The 16,029-nt window shown below is 45.5% G+C and overlaps 1 protein-coding gene across 1 annotated transcript in view; it reads left to right on the top strand.

The window, feature by feature from the left end:
* Window positions 1-16,029, top strand: part of CPLANE1 (ciliogenesis and planar polarity effector complex subunit 1) — a 2,360,818-nt gene that overhangs the window by 2,052,618 nt on the left and 292,171 nt on the right. The window contains exon 47 of the mRNA XM_086960545.1: window positions 6,859-6,920. Within this exon, the coding sequence (XP_086816671.1) occupies window positions 6,859-6,920 (62 nt within the window). The remainder of the gene's footprint in view (window positions 1-6,858; window positions 6,921-16,029) is intronic.

The following is a 16,029-nucleotide window of genomic DNA, read 5'->3' as shown; positions in this document are numbered from 1 at the left end:
AGTCTTCCGTGCCAATGCCCTAGATCCTAGGAGTACCATTTACTAGGGACTTAAAACAACAGAAAATGCTACTTACCAGTAGGCATCTGTTCTTGGCATGTAGTGCTGCAGAGTCGTACACGCCCTCCCGCCTCCCCGGGACTTGTATCCGTTCCAGTACTCATCTTACTTAGATGCACACGCATGGACATCCTTTCTCTTTACTTCTACTAACTTCATCATTTCCCATCATGGCGAAAGACAATCTGAGGATGGAGTCGATGACCATGCGCAGTATTGTCCAAGGGAGGAGTCACCTATCTCATGACTACAAAGTCTTCTTCCAAGAAGACAACAACCTGCAATCATCCGAGCCCAACACCAGGTGGTGATCTATTGCTAAGTGTACGACTCTGCAGCTCTACATGCCAAGAACAGATGCATACTGGTAAGTAGCATTTTCCTTACAAGTAACCATCCTTTCTCCATCAGGGTATCTAGATTGTTATCCATGAACATTAGGAAATAATAACAAGCTCAGAACCCTACGGCTTTCTAGAGCGCATTAGGAATGAAAGGAAGTGTAAGTCGCTCAAAATTGTATGCAAACTTGTAACATATTTTCAGGTGAAAACTGCACTTGTGAGGTAGCTTTGGATACAAGATTGCAGAAGAGCAGTCCTATTCTTGTTCTGCCTTTGCAACTTTCATCCTTAGTAGAACATATGTGAAAAGGCATCAGAGGCTTAGGTTCTGAACACTCTTCAAACTCATGTATTCTAATATATTTATAGATGATTACACCTTCCATGAGAGGATCGGAAAGCTAAAGGTAGGTAACTTTGTGAGTCACTTCCTACCAGAGGCGCAACTAGAGCCAAATTTTGGGGCGGCTACTAAAAATGTCAGGGGGGGCTGATTCTTCCTGCAATATGCAAAGTGGAGATGCAGGGGTTCTAAGAAGGAGTGAAAACACAACAACGCCTCCTTAGCAAGTTAATAGTCTTTAATTTAAAGACCTGTGAAGTACTCGGGTGTAGCAAGTCGGCAGGGCTAGGGGCGGGGCTATGGACAAGACATATGACACTTCTACTATGTGGCGGCATACTTATATATTCTTGAGTGCGCACTCACAGAAAAAAGCAGCAATACTCACACAAAACATTCCAAGAATGTCCTTTAAAATACCTCCCTAGTGTCTAGGGTGACCAACTGGCATGGGCGCAAATTCAGGACAGTGAGTGTAAAAATTCAGGACAAAGGGTCAAATTCAGGACAAAAATTCACTACAGGAGGTCCAAATTCAGGACAAAGGGTATGTTTTACAGACACATCGGAGGAGGTTGCGCAATTGTATAGAAGTAAGTAAATAGACAACCACTAAAGTACAAGTGAAAATACGTTTATATTAGGTTGAGACAATTGTGCACTTCATGGTTTGTCAGTATGTGCGCAGCTTTAAGCAAATGTGCAGGTCTTTTTTTGGTAACAAAACCACCACCACCTTCCTAGCTCCCAGAGATAACGCCCGATACCCGGTCCGGCGAGTCTGGCTTTGCTATCACCCTCTAATGGCACTCCTCATCTTCAGATAGACCCTCTCTCATATGTATTAAATTTCTTCTATAGCGCTACTCATCCCAAGTATGTGGGCCAGAGTGTTGGAGTGCGTACACACACATATTATATAGAGACAATCACTCATCTAAATGTGAAAGGCAATGTATAGGAAATGTTGCTTAAGATAATGGGCTTACAATTTGTAATCATACTCTTATCCATCATTCAGTCTTTCACCATTCATTCTGTCCTTCCATCTGTGTGCCCATCCATGTCCATATTCAACCATTTACAAATCTATCCATCACGTATCCTTGCATCCATTATTTCACTCATCCATCCCTCAATCCACCCTTTTACTCATCCATTATCCATCCATCCACCCTTTCACCCTATCCATCCGACACTCATCTATCCACTCTACCACCCATCCATCCATTCACTTGTCCATCTAGCCATTTACCTATCGAGCCATTCTTTCACTTATCCATCATTCATCCATCCAGTCATCATCCTTCCACTCATTCACCCATTTAGTCATCCATTTACGCACATCCTTTTCTCTTTCAGTTCCCCTTTCACTTAGCCATCCATTCTTCCATCCACCTACTAATCCATCTACTCACCCACTCATGAATCCATCCATTGAATCTATCATTCAACCATCCTTTCTCTCATCCATCCTTTCTCTCATACATCCACACTTTCACTCCTTCACTCATCTATCCATCGTTTTGTCCCTCTACCCACCCTTTCACTCACTCATCTAGCCTTCATCCAGCCTTACATCCACCCTTTCACTCATCCGTCTATCCATTCACCCTTTCACTTATCAATTCATCAATCCATCTATCCATCATTTCACTCATCCTTCCAACCATTTACTCGCCTATCATCCACCCTTTCACTCATCCATCCATCCATCATTTCACTCATCTATCCAGCCATGCATCCACCCATCCCTTCACTTACTTACTCACCTTTTCACATTAATTATGAGACCCATCAAGAACTCCACCCTTGCTGTAGTTCCTAAAGCAAGGGGTGGGATGCGGCAGGGTTCACTAGGCCCCTGCACATAGGCAATCTGAAAAAGTTGAAGGCATGAGTCATGCATGATGCACAGTGCCTGGACGTGAGGCGAATGTGACATGGCGTTGTTTCCAGAGCTTTAAGTGGGATGAAAAAACTAGGAGGGTCTCTCCAAAAGGGTGTTCAGCCCAGGAAGTGGTAAGGAGGCAGACTAGTGCTGTCTCTTCCCCAAAACAAAAGTTTTTTTTTAAAACGATTTTCCCTTTCTGTGATTACTCCTTTTGCCTGTGGTTGTTACAGTTTAAAATTGTAGTTTTAACCTGCCTGTCATATTTTATCACCTGTTTTGTGTTTTAAACTTGTGGGTTTTTCCTGCCCATGATTGCTTCCATTTAACGTGTCGAATTGTGGGATTTGCAGTCCAAACTCTGTAGGTTTTCCCTCTCATTCCTGGTGACTATTCAGTTTTTCCTCCAAATTTCTCCTTTGCTCTGTGCTTAGACCTGTATGTTAAAACAGTGCACCCCCAGCCACCATTTTGTGTTCGCAAGCCAGTGAAACCAGCCCCCTTGCCTCCCTCCCTTCCTCCCCCCGCCCCAGCAACAGGAATATTCTACATCAGAGGGTGCTTCTGTGAGCTGTTTAAACGGTGTTTACTAGGGACTGTGCACTTCGTTTTTTGGCCAGGAGAAGGGAGTAAAGTTTTACTCAAACAGTATTGTTAGATTTCAAGTTTGTGAGGCCTTTACCTGCAGAAGTCCAAAGTGTGGATTGAGCCTGTCTGTCTCCTAGGAGATTCTGAACAGGAACAGCAGCTTCCAACTCCCTGGCCAGCAAACCTTGTCTGAGGTCGCTGGGACCTTATATGGTCAGCTAGTGAATGGTACATGTATACACTGATTGTTGGTTGTATCTGATGTTTCTATTGGATTAGGGTTAGTGTCCTCATTGGTTGGGTATTTGAGTGTTCTGATTGGTTTCTGGGTCTGTGATTCAATCAATGTAGGGTTGGGACTAGGGCTAGGATTAGGATTTCTATTGGAAGTAGGGACTAGGGTTTCCTGTGTTATTGGTTGTTGAGACTAGGGTGGGACTGGGCTAGGAATTGGAAGTAGCGATTAGAGCTTCTGGTGTGATTGGTTGCTGGACTAGTTGTGGGACTAAGAGTATAGTTAGGCTTTGTTTTGGAAGTAGGGACTAGGGCTTCCTGTGCCATTGGTTGCTTGGACTTGGGTTGGGACTACTGGTAGGGCTAGGGCCTCCATTGGACGTAGAGTTCAGGGTTTTTGAACTGATTGGGTGCTTGGACTAGGGCTGGGATTGTCTGTAAGGTCCTGGTCTCCTATTGGTTCTAGATTTTTAGGGCTAGTGCTGTGATTGGATAGTGTTAGAGCTAGGGTTCCCATTGGCTGACGGGGTCACCTGATTACTAGGGCTATAAAAGACCAGGGTTAGGGCGTCGAGGCCCGAGCGTCGAGGCTAAGGGTGGAGAGGACAAGGGCAGTTGCCTGTTTGAGCCTGTTAAGGGTGGAGAGGACAAGGGCAGTTGCCTGTTTGAGCCTGTTCGAGATTGACCAGGAGCAGGGCCAGAAATGCTGCCCAATATACATACCTCCTTTATGCATCTGTATACCTTCAATGTACTTATGTATCTATAAATGTATCACTTTCTTCTAATTTACCATTTCCAATGCACTTCCCTATTTCTCAACCTATACTTCGCTCAATATATCCTCTAGCCCAACCTTCTGACTCATCTCAAACTTCTTTCTACTACTCTTTGCAATGCACTGACCTATCTCTCACCCTATACATCTATCAATATATCCTCTACATCCACTCTCTCATTTATCCCAAACCCCATACCACTGCTATGATCCCCAAAATAACCCTTTCTAGACTCTCTCCTACTCGACCCCTCCTTGCATCATCTGACACCTCTTTTACTATACTGATCCCCCAAAACAAACCTTTCAAACTCTTCCCTCTTTTCTACCCCCTCCCCAACGCTTCTCAATCCAAATAACTGACTAACATATCCACCATTAAAATTACTTTCATGTTTCACCATACTAATTTAACACTAATCCTGATGGGTTCTGGAGTGGCGTGCTACTCGCCAGAAAAGCGCTTCAACATCCATCAGGGGTAACAAGTGCTATATGAATGCAAACCTTTCTTCCCCTTGTATCCCTCCGCTATCCTTCTCACTCCAAATAACTGACTAATATCCACCACTGAAATTACTTTCATATTTCACCATATTAATTCACCACTAATCCTTTATGGGCTTCCTGAATAGCGTGCTTCAACACCCCATCAGATCTATCATTCCAAATCCAAATAACTGACTAACCTATCCACCACTTAAAATGTACTTGCATGTTTCACTATACTAATTCAAGACTAATCCTCTATGGATCCCGGAGTAGCATGCTACTCGCTGAAAAAGCGCTTTGACGCCTCGTCAGGGGTAGTAAGAGCTATATAAATGCAATTACAATACAATAAGCTAAAAATCTGTGCTTAATTTATTGTGCCGCCCGACTGGTATTTTTGTTGCTTCTGTCATTGCAGCCAGATATATAATACAACAAGTAACGTTACACCTAGAACAAGTAACGGTACACCGACAACAAGCCAGAACTATTGGCTTCGTCAATGGTTGTTAGTTGCATACAATAAAAAAGCAGCAACCATGCCAGCTATACTATAACTATAATCCCTTCCTTTGAACTTCTTTACCCGCCTTCCTTTGGTTAACTGGATTCTCACCTAACTGCAGCATGGGCGTTTTTGCACTTCCATGCGACAGAATGCCCTGCCCTGGACCGAGGCTGCAGGAGGCCACCACATGCTGTGCTAGCCCAGACAAACCCATTGTCATTCTGTGTGTGGCAATCAGCCCCACACAGTATGACAATGGGTGGGGCTGCTCTTGTGCTCAGAGGAGTGCGAGGCGGCCCCATCAGGGAGCTGAGGCTTCTCGCAGGGCAACAGTGCTGTTCCCTGCAATGCCTGAAATTACGGACAAAAAGAGTCCGTAAAAAGTATCCTCACGGACAACGGAAATGAGGTCCAATTTATGGACTGTACGTGAAAAATACGGACAGTTGGTCACCCTACTGGTGTGTGAATTCTTTCCCTCTTTCACTCGCTTTTCTCTCTGTCAAACACACACACAAACAGGCACACAGAAGCAGCCAGACACAAGCAGACAGACACTCACACAAAAGACTCAGGTGGAATAAAAGCCATTTTACACCCCTTATCTCCCGTGGCTTTCCTAATTGCTGCCATTGCTGTTGTCAGCGGGATGCCTGGATTCCAGTGTGTGCACAAATGCACACCATGGTGTGAATGTGATTGACAGCATAGGGCCTGAATGGACTCTGCTCTGTCAAACATAACGTGGTGGTGAAGACCGGACATTATGCAGATGAACCTTGCTGAGTTGTTTAGAGGTGGCGCAGCTTGGGCTAGAGGCGCTTTGGCTGTCAGACAGCCTCGTTCGTGTGCGTGAGCCAAAGCAACAATGAGCCTACCTTTGATGAGTACTGGTATTCTCCTTGGCAGCAGAGAAGTGCCGGTACTCAGAGCGGTAAAAATGAGAAGCTGCCGGTACTCAGTACCGATGAGTACCGGCCCATTTAAAGCACTGCTCTGCACATATCATAATCTAATTACCAAAAATCGATCTGACCAGTAAAGCGAGGATCTGCAGGTATTGTATTGATCAGTTACGCACTGAGAACCATTTCGACCAATAATTAAATTCCAGAATCCTGCACATGTGCGGGGCTATTCCAGGGGTTATACATTTGGTGAAGGACAATTTATCTTAAAGGTATTTTCTAATGTCCTATCTCATAACGCGTACCAAGTAAAAAATAATTCTGTTTAATTAGATGTTAACATGTGACATAATTTTTTAGCAGGAAAGGACGATTCAAACCATCTAACTAGTTATGCTTGTTCTTTGGCTTTATTTTCAATATTTTGTAGTTGTAGATGTATTTTTGTACGTCATCAACTTGCAAAGTCCTGTGTTTTTGTTGCACGTGGTTTTAAATTTCATATGCGCTACCATGTTGTTCAATACAAATGCAAATCCGTCGGTTTTAAACTTACAGTTCTGGTCTTTGTTACAAATATTTTTTTTAATCTAATTGTGTAATTGTTTCCTACAATATAAATGAAATTACATATAATTCATCTTAATTACTTTATCTGGAGCGGTAAAAAGCTTAACCACCCACTCGAGTGATACTTAATTTGTTTTCGCAGCATCGTACTCTCAATTCAAGGGACATAAGGAAAATCAAAAAAGCGAAAGAGGAGAAAGACAAGTAAGTCATCCCCTGAGGAATGAAGTAATTAGATATTGCTGTCTCGTATTCCGGTTTCAAATGAGGTGTTGATTTCTAATTACCGATTGTGTCTGCTTGTTTTAAACTTTCAATGATTTTCAAACTTCGAAGTTCTAGATTTAGTTTTGCATGTAATCATTTTCCTATTGTGCTTCTTTTTAACACAATACGTGAGACCTGACTGTTGCTTCAAAGCACAAAGGGCTGCTGGGTGTTAAGACAAACTGTGAGAAGAATTAAGGAGCAGGTCACTGAGGGTTTAAAGGAGGGGGCAGATGCTTGGATTATATTATTTTATTTTACCTTTAACTCCACACTCCGTTAGTTAATGCCAGTTACAGAAGTGTACAATACAATCACAGAATCCGAAGACAACAGAGCACGTTTCTTTTCCAAGCTATTTGCAAGCAAGCATCTGAAAAGTGTGCCAATGCCGTGTAGTCACAGAAGGTAAAAGAAGTGAAAAAACGGAAGTCATGATAGTAGGAAATAAACTGTTGGACTCCAGAGTGCTGGCCAGAACCCTTTGGGACCAACCTAAAACAGTTATTAAAAATCTAGGAATCTGGTTGGACAAGCATTTGAGACGCAGGTGAGGAAACAGGCTGCAGGCTGTTTAGGTATTTTGAGATCTATTACAAAGGTCCAAGAAATTATACCATAATCTACACAGACAACTGTGGTCAAGGCCTTAGTTACATCTCGCTTTCATTATGGAAATGTACCATAGTCCGGGATCTCCCATTTTGTACTGGACATACTGCAGAATTGTTCAAAATGCCGTTACGCCTCATGGTGAGGTTGCCTAAACATCAGTCTGTTTCATCTTCACTGGTCAGACTACGTTGGCTTCCCATTAAAAAAGGATCCAGTTTAAAGCACTATGTATTGCATGTTGAGCCTTTAACACCAAGGATCAGAACTTGTTGTGTCATCTGGTACAACCTTATAATCCAGTGAGACCTCTGAGATCCTCAACCTGTTTCTAAGAATGATCTCCAGAGTCTGCATAAGTCGAAGCGGTGTACGGTCCTTCTACTTTCTTGTTTCTAAATTATTGAACTCTCTTCCATCAATGCTATTGAACTTCCCGAATGAGCTCACCTTTAGGAAATCTCTTAAGACTTGGCTATTCAGGTTTTCGTGGCTTCTGTCCATACTAGTGCTGGGAGGCCTTTGGTATTTAGCCATGTGCTTTATGAGTCACAATAGAATAGAAAAGAGAGCAAAGTAGAACAGTTCCCATCTGTAGTACTGTAGGAAGGTAGGATCCTTCTGCATGGTTACCCCCACTTTTTGCTTGGTGATAAGCTGTTTTTCGACTAGTCTGACTGGGATCCTGCTAATCATGACCCAGTATCTGTTCTTTCTCCCCTAAATTGGCTTGGAAAGTACATAGGTACATCCAAGATTGGACACTGGTGCAACCTTATCAGTCCCTAGTATATGGTACTAAGTTGTCCAGGGCTTACGTACACCTGGGGTCCCCCATGGGCTGAAGAATGAATTATGCCACCCATGGGAGACTACTCAATTTGTAACTACAGGAAGGAAGAGGTGTGACGCTGCAGCTAGGGCGACTGACTCCGGAATCTGGGGATCACGGTTCAACCCCCGGCACCGGCGGCAGATTAGCCCAGCACCATGTGACTCTGGGCAATAGCTTGCTTAATCTTTCCTACGGCCCCCAGCGCCTAGAGACCCTTACGGGTGATTGTACGCTTTACAAATGTGGATTATATTATTATATTATTGCCATTGCAGCCTGTGTAAGCTGGTGCTAGCACCACTTACAAAAGATATACATTTTCCTATATCTAAGGTCACTGCACTTAAAACCTATAAGTCACCCCTATAGCAGGCCTTTGCAATCCTGAATGCAGGAAACTTGGTTCTAAGTATGAGGGTGCCCCTGTATGAGCTGGACACCTCTACGGCCTACGGAGTCCATTCTCCTGGGTTGCAAGTGTGGCAGCTGTATGACATATAGAGGGGCACCGCGTCATTACGCGTTAACCATCGCAAAACTGGCTGCAACTAATCCTATCATGTTTGGTATCAAATATGTTGGAATGATACACCCACACGGTAAACGGTGTGGAAGGTATGATTTGGGGGTATGATTCCAAGCACTAGAAATGCCACCAACTAGGCCCTCAGTACTCCCGGTACCAGTCTTCCAGGCCGGGACAGAGACACGGTTTTGTTTTCCTGCTGCTGAACCAAGCTCGGGCAGGGGACAGCAGAACAATAGGTATCTTGTCACAGGGAGGTTATGATCACCTCCTAGATAAGATTCAGTGTATTGGGGCAGGGTGGGAGCACTTGTCAGCCCCACATAGTATGCGTGCAGAGCACCCTTGGTGTCCTCCATGCATAGTCCAGTTCCAACCAGTTCAGGGAGCCGTTGGCTCCCGTTCTGGTGCAAAACTGGACAAAGGACAGGGGAGTATACTCCCCCCTTGTCCAGACCCTCCTTTGGGAGGGACCCTGAATCGTCCAACCCTTTCCTTAGGGTATTTAAGGGGTTACCTGTGGGTGGGTCCCTAGATTCATCGTGGGACAAGATTAATTTCCGACACCACTTTTTCTTCGACCGTCTGGTCATCAAGCCTGCAACTACGAAGACTCCTGCTGCCTCTGATCTCGTCTCCCTGCTCGTTTGCTGCAACATCGTGCCTAAGCACTATACAGGAACCTTCCAAGGCCTGTGGTCACCTGAAGGAATCTCCCTTGAAGTGAAGGAGTCACTTCCCTGCATCTGCAGGCACCACAACTAAGTTGACCGGTTTGCTGATCCTGATCTCCCACAGACTCCAAAAGGGTCAGCAACACAGGTCATGGTTCTTCACATCCCTCGAGGCCTGCCCTGTCCCCTCACCAAGTCTGAGGCCAGTATCCCTTGTCGTAGCTACAGGAACCGACCCCCTTGTGCACCGCGTCGACGTGCAGTTGCAAAGGCGCGTTGGCTTCTTAACATCAAGATCTTCGGGCTCCAAGTAGCCCCCACCTCAAGCATCTCCAGTGCTTCCGGCCTGTGGGTCCTATTGAGGGTCATCTTCGTAGTCTATGGGCTCCCCTGATTGCTCGGGCCTGCCCTGACTTCTCTGCTTGTGGTGAGTCTCTTGGATCGTGCTGGTCCCAACATTGAACCTTTCCCCACTTTCAAGTAGGTTGCAGTTCCCAAGACTTGTTGGTGCTCCCGCTGTACACCAACCCCTCATCTCTCCAGATCCGACATGGGACAGCTCGTGTACAGCTCCTGGTTTTCCACAGCTTTGCCTGATCCACACTGCTGCAGTTCTAAGGTCACCGTCAGCTCCCCTGTGGCACCCGACATTGGTGGGCATTCATCTTCCTGGCCTCCTAGTCACTCCTGAGTGGCCTAGACTCTGTCCCCTCTGCTTGCAGGTTCTTCACAGGTTGAATCCACCTAGGGTTTCCACCCAACACTTTCACCTTCTCCAACAGCAGCATCTTTCTGAAGTCCTCAATTAGAATCGATGGTGGCATCCGGCGCCACTTCACACCTATGCACCCGGCTTCCCTGGAGCAGGTATCCTGGTTCCTAAGGAATCCATGGGTAGGGTGGCTCTCCAACCTTCTGTCTTCTGCATGGTTTCTTCAGGTTCCGCTGGGAAGGGTCCTTCTTCTTTAAAATTGCAACTGCGACTTACCCGTTGACTTGTATTGATCACGCGGTCGTGTATCAACTTAGCACACAACTTTGTGGAGCTCCTAGTTACTAACCTCGTTGGTTCCTTGGGTGCCCCACATTTCTGTGTCTTCTGGGCACAGTCTTGACTTGAGTTGTGGTTCGCATTCCACTAATTTAGTATATGGTCCCCCCCTCCCACCGGTGACCACTGTGTATTACGCACTACTTACCTGTTTCTATTGAAAAGTATTGTGTGTATCTCCAACTACGAGATACCTGTATGTGTTAGTGTTATATAATAAATTAATATTTTTATAAATACATTGTGTGGTTCTTTTTCACTTAATCTATATCAATAAGATTATGTTCTGGTAAAACAAGCTGCTTTACACTCCTTCTGGACTATGCCTGCTCTCCACATCTACCACTTAGAGAGCTTTCTAAGGTTGTCTAAGACCACTTAAATCACCATAAGGGTTGTCTGGATTGGTGCAACGTGCCCACTTACGTAAGTGTGCATCATATACCAAGTAAGCTTCTCACATCTTGTCTGCTCTAGACCAAGTATTTTCACTCCCATTCTGCCGGGCCACAGGCGTTTCCAATGGTTTAAGGTAGGCTGCGAGCACTTTCAGTTTACTGTGCTCCAGTTCTGCCTTACCAGTACCCCTCGGGTGTTCACCAAGGTGATCGCAGTTCATCTGCGCAGGTTTCGGGGTATCAGTCTTCCCTTACCTCGACGACTGTCTGTTGAAGACGTCCTTGTCCCAGAAAAGTAATCTTCCACCTTCAGACTACGGCGAACCTCCTGCATTCGCTGGGGTTCTCTATAAACATGCCAAAGTCACACCTGACTCCTTTTCAGACATTTCCTTTCATCGGAGCAGTTCTGGACAGAGTGCAGTTTCAGGCGTATCTTCTCGAGCAGCGAGTCCAGGATTTTCAGGCTATGATTTCAATATTTCAGCCTCTATCCTGGATTTCGTTGAGACTGATTCTAAGGCTGTTAAGAGTTCATGTAATACTGTGAAAGGTTTAAATAAAACAATTTAAAACAACAAAAAAAAAATACAGACCAATTTGCATGCTTAAAAAAAAAAATACAGACTCCAAGGCTGTTGGGCCTCCTTCCCTCCTGCATCCTGATGATAAGACACGCCAGGTGGCGTATGCATGCTCTGCAGTTGGACTTGAAGTTTCAGTGGGCACAGCATCAGGGGAAATCTCACTGACTTGATTCAGATCTCTGAAGGAACTGCAAAAGATCTACTGTGGTGGTTAATAAACCATGATTGGGTCAACGGCAGATCTTTCTCCTTTCCCCAGCCAGATCTCATAGTTGTGACAGATGTCACTTCTGGGATGCGGGACACTGGTATCCGGCAGAGACGGACTCCATATAAATTTATTGGAGCTCCGAGCAATTTGGTTGGCATTGAAGGCATTCCTTCCCTCTGTCAAAAGGAAGTTAGTTCAGGTGTTCACAGACAACACTACCGCCATGTGGTACTGCAAGAAGCAGGGCGGGTGGTGTCATGGACCCTTTGTCGAGAGGCTCTTCGTCTCTGGACATGGCTGGAACAGCAGGGCATAACCCTGTTGGTTCAACACCTGGCAGGTTCTTTGAACGCCAAGGCAGACAAACTCAGCTGTCGATGCCTAGTGGATCACAAACAACGTCTCCAGTTGTAGGTGGCAGAAGTTTCTTTCAGCAATTGGGAGAACCTTGGTTAGATTTGTTCGCCTCTGAAGAGAATGCACAGAATCCGCTGTACTGCGTGCTGTAATTTCCAAGGCAGCTATCTTGAGCTTAGGCCTTTTGTATGCCTTTCGACCCGACCCTTTCAACTCTACGCCTCCTTGCGTGGAGATTCAGCGGTGACAGTTGATAGCTTTTGTCCTTCCTTCCGAACTCTGTAACGTTATTCTGGAAGCCAGGTGGCCCTCCACTAAGACAGTATACGCCTGCCGTTGGTGGAAATTTGTATTATACTGTACAGAAAGGTCCATTGATCATCTTTCTGCTTCTCGTTATACTGTTCTTTTATTCGTTCTAACCCTTGCCCAGGAGGGCTCTGCCTTGGGAACTCTCAACGGTTATCTTTCTACTCTGGTGTTTTTTAGCGGCTGCCAGACCAGCCCTCTATTGTCAACTCTACTATGGTAAATAGATTACTGAAAGGGCTGGCTCACTTATTTCCACCCACGCTCTTTGTTTTGCCACAGTGGGACCTTAATTTGGTCCTTACGTATCTGAGCTGTGCTCCCTTTGAGCCATTACATAAGTGTCCCCTTCGGCTCTAGACCACCAAAACAGCCTTCTTACTGGCGATTACATCTGGCCGTAGGGTGAGTGAGTTGCAGGAGTTATCCTGTACTCCTCCTTCTCTTATGTCCTTTCCATACAGGTGGTGCTCTGCACCAGGGCATCCTTTTTGCCAAAGGTTGTGATCCCATTCCATCTGGGTCAGTCCATCACTTTGTCCACCTTCTTTGCTCCCCCAAATCTCTCAAAGAAAGAGGAGCGTCTCCACCGACTAAATCCAAAAAGAGGGTTGTCGTTCTACTTTAACCGCACAAAAGAGTACTGGGTGGAGGACCAACTCTTTGTGGAGTATGTGGGAGCAAAGAAGGGAAGGGCAGTGCAGAAAAGAATCATCTCTCGCTGGGGCATTCTCTGCATCAAGATCTGTTATGCCTTGGCAAAGAAGCAGCCCTCTGAGGGATTAAGAGCCCATTTTACCAGGGGAAAGCTTCGAATACGGCCTTGGCTCGGGTCGTCCTAGTCCAAGACATCTGTCAGGCAGTGACATGGGCTTCTTTGCACACATTCGCAAAACATTACTGCCTTGATGGTCAGGTGCTCAGGGACAGATATTTTGCCCGTTCAGTCCTGCAAGACTTCTTAGTTTAGAATGGAGTCCCCAACCCACCGCCGGGATGGTATGGCTCGGGTATCTGATTCAAAAGTAAGGAATCTGCCGCTATAATTCTATATCAGATGAACAAGTTACTTATCTTCGGTAACACATTATCTGGTAGAGAAGTTATCTAGCTGCAGATCCCTTACAGCCCCACCCATGCCTCCCTCCTTTGCAGACAAATGTTATAGGGCTAGGTTACTCCCCTTTTCAGTGCCCTAGTTTTGCACACAACTACGTCAGTTACTTTGTGGCTCTGTGCTTCTGGTGTGGAAAAAACTAAAAAGAACTGACGTCTGCGCGCCTGGGTGGCGCCTAGTAAGGCATAGCGACGTCATAACCGACGCTATTGGCGTAATGCATAGCCGAATGGAGCCACCCGATGTCGCGCGCAAGGGGTATTACTCAGCAAAAGTTTCCGGATCCAGCCTGACACCTGGCAACTTCAAAGGTAAGGAATCTGCAATTAAATAGAGTCTCCACCAGATAATGCGTTACCGAAGGTAAGTAACATGTTCTGTGATCAAAGATTTGTGTGTTTTGTGGTTATATCTCCGGGTAGGAGATATTGCAATGTGTTAGTGAGTGTTTATAATAAGTACATATTTTTACAACTACTCTTGTGTGGTTCTTTTTCACTTCACCTATACCATAAGATTAGGTACTGGTAAAACAAGCTGCTTTACACTCCTTCTGGACTAAGCCTGAAGGCTGCTCTACACAGCTCTGAACGTGATCGCACTCTCTTGGAGTAAGAGAGTGTCTCCCTCTTGCACTCGGTGTAGAATTCAATAGTTAATACTTCGGTAAAGTTCACTCAATTCGAAGTGTGGTAAGTATCGATAATTCTTTATTTTCCTCAGATGATCAATTTATTTCGATTAAACTTTCCATATGCTTTGAATTGTCAATTCATTCAAAGTGCCCAATGCATTTCAGGCATACAAGCCCTTCGTCAGGGGCTGACATACTATTGATGAGAGGAAACAGGGTATCATCGTAAGGTACTTAATACAAGCATGATGAAACTGTGCAATGGTACATACTGAGTGTGGTACGGTTGCCGTGGTGTTGACGGGTGAATTAAAAAAAAGGCAGTGGTAGTGGAGCATTTTGTGTCCAGTAACAACGGAATACGATGCAAAGGTGGCGAAGAAGTGAGCAGTGCGCTACAAGTGACATGCTGGTACATCGGTGTCTCTTGTGAACGTCTGTGAACAATCAGAGATGCAATGTAAACCATGCTGCGCTTATCGGTGATCAAGTGATTAGATAGAGGTTTAACAAATGAAAGGAATAACGGTATAGTGCAATGGGTGATGCGGTGAGAACCGTGCCCTGCTGGTCGTTAGTAAAATGGCATGGTGAAAAGTGAACCTAGTTTTAACTTATTTAATGTGCGCTCCCTTTAAGCCGCCGCATAGCTGTCCTCTGAGACTCTTAACTCTCAAAACGGCATTCCTGGTGGCCATCACCTCTGCCAGAAGGGTGAGTGAGCTCCAGGCGCTTTCTTCTAAGCCTCCTTTTCTCTCTGTGCATCCCGACAAAGCTGTCCTCAGGACTCGTCCATCCTTCCTACCCAAGGTAGTCACTGCCTTCCACATCGGGCAGACCCATCACCTTGCCCACCTTCTTTCTGCCTCCGCATCCTTCGAAGGAGGAAGAGAGTCTCCACCGTCTGGACCCAAAGTGTGCGCTTGTATTTGGATCGCACCAAACAGTTCCGGGTGGATGACCAGCTTTTTGTTGGGTTCGTGGGCGCCAAGAAAGGTTGGGCCATACACAAACAAACTATCTCCCTGTGGGTCTTTTTGTGTATCAAAGTCTGCTATTCCTTGATTAAGAAGGAGCCTCCAGTGGGGCTGCGTGCCCATTCCACCAGGGTGACGGCAGCAACCACTGATCTGGGACGAGGCGTTTTTCTGCATGACGTCTGTCAGGCTGCTACGTGGGCTTCGTTGCACACATTTACGAAGCACTACTGTCTTGACAGTCAAGTCCGAAGAGATGGCTTCTTTAACCGTTCTGTTCTCCAGGACTTTTTGGTGTGATCTTGGTTCACAGACCCACCTCCGGGGTTGGTATTGCTGGGGTATCTATTCTAAGGTAAAGAATCTAGAACTAACACGTTTCTTTCAGATGAAGAAGTTACTTACCTTCGGTAATGATATATCTGTAAGAAACATTAGTTAGTTCTAGATTCCTTACCGCCCCACTCATCCTACCCGTTTGCGAATTGATTTCAAGGGTTAAGGTTATCCTTTCAGGGCCCTAGCTTGGGACATCAATATACTGAGTTGGCAAATCCAATCACAAGACTGGAAGTTTGTTGCAGGATGAGCACAATATTTATTTCCTCCAACCTCGAGCCCTGAACTGGACCGGACTGGGAATGCAAACCGGCCTTGGCAATTGAGTCGGACCGGTCGCTGGTGTGGGGTGGGGGGTTTGAGGGTGTGGGGGATGTGCGTGGAAAAAACTGCAACAGCTTGGTATACAGGGGGCCATT

The sequence above is a fragment of the Lissotriton vulgaris genome, chromosome 3_1 (genome assembly GCF_964263255.1).
Source record: "Lissotriton vulgaris chromosome 3_1, aLisVul1.2, whole genome shotgun sequence".
In the NCBI taxonomy this organism is placed as follows: domain Eukaryota; kingdom Metazoa; phylum Chordata; class Amphibia; order Caudata; family Salamandridae; genus Lissotriton; species Lissotriton vulgaris.
This window is presented reverse-complemented; position numbering and strand designations above follow the sequence as displayed.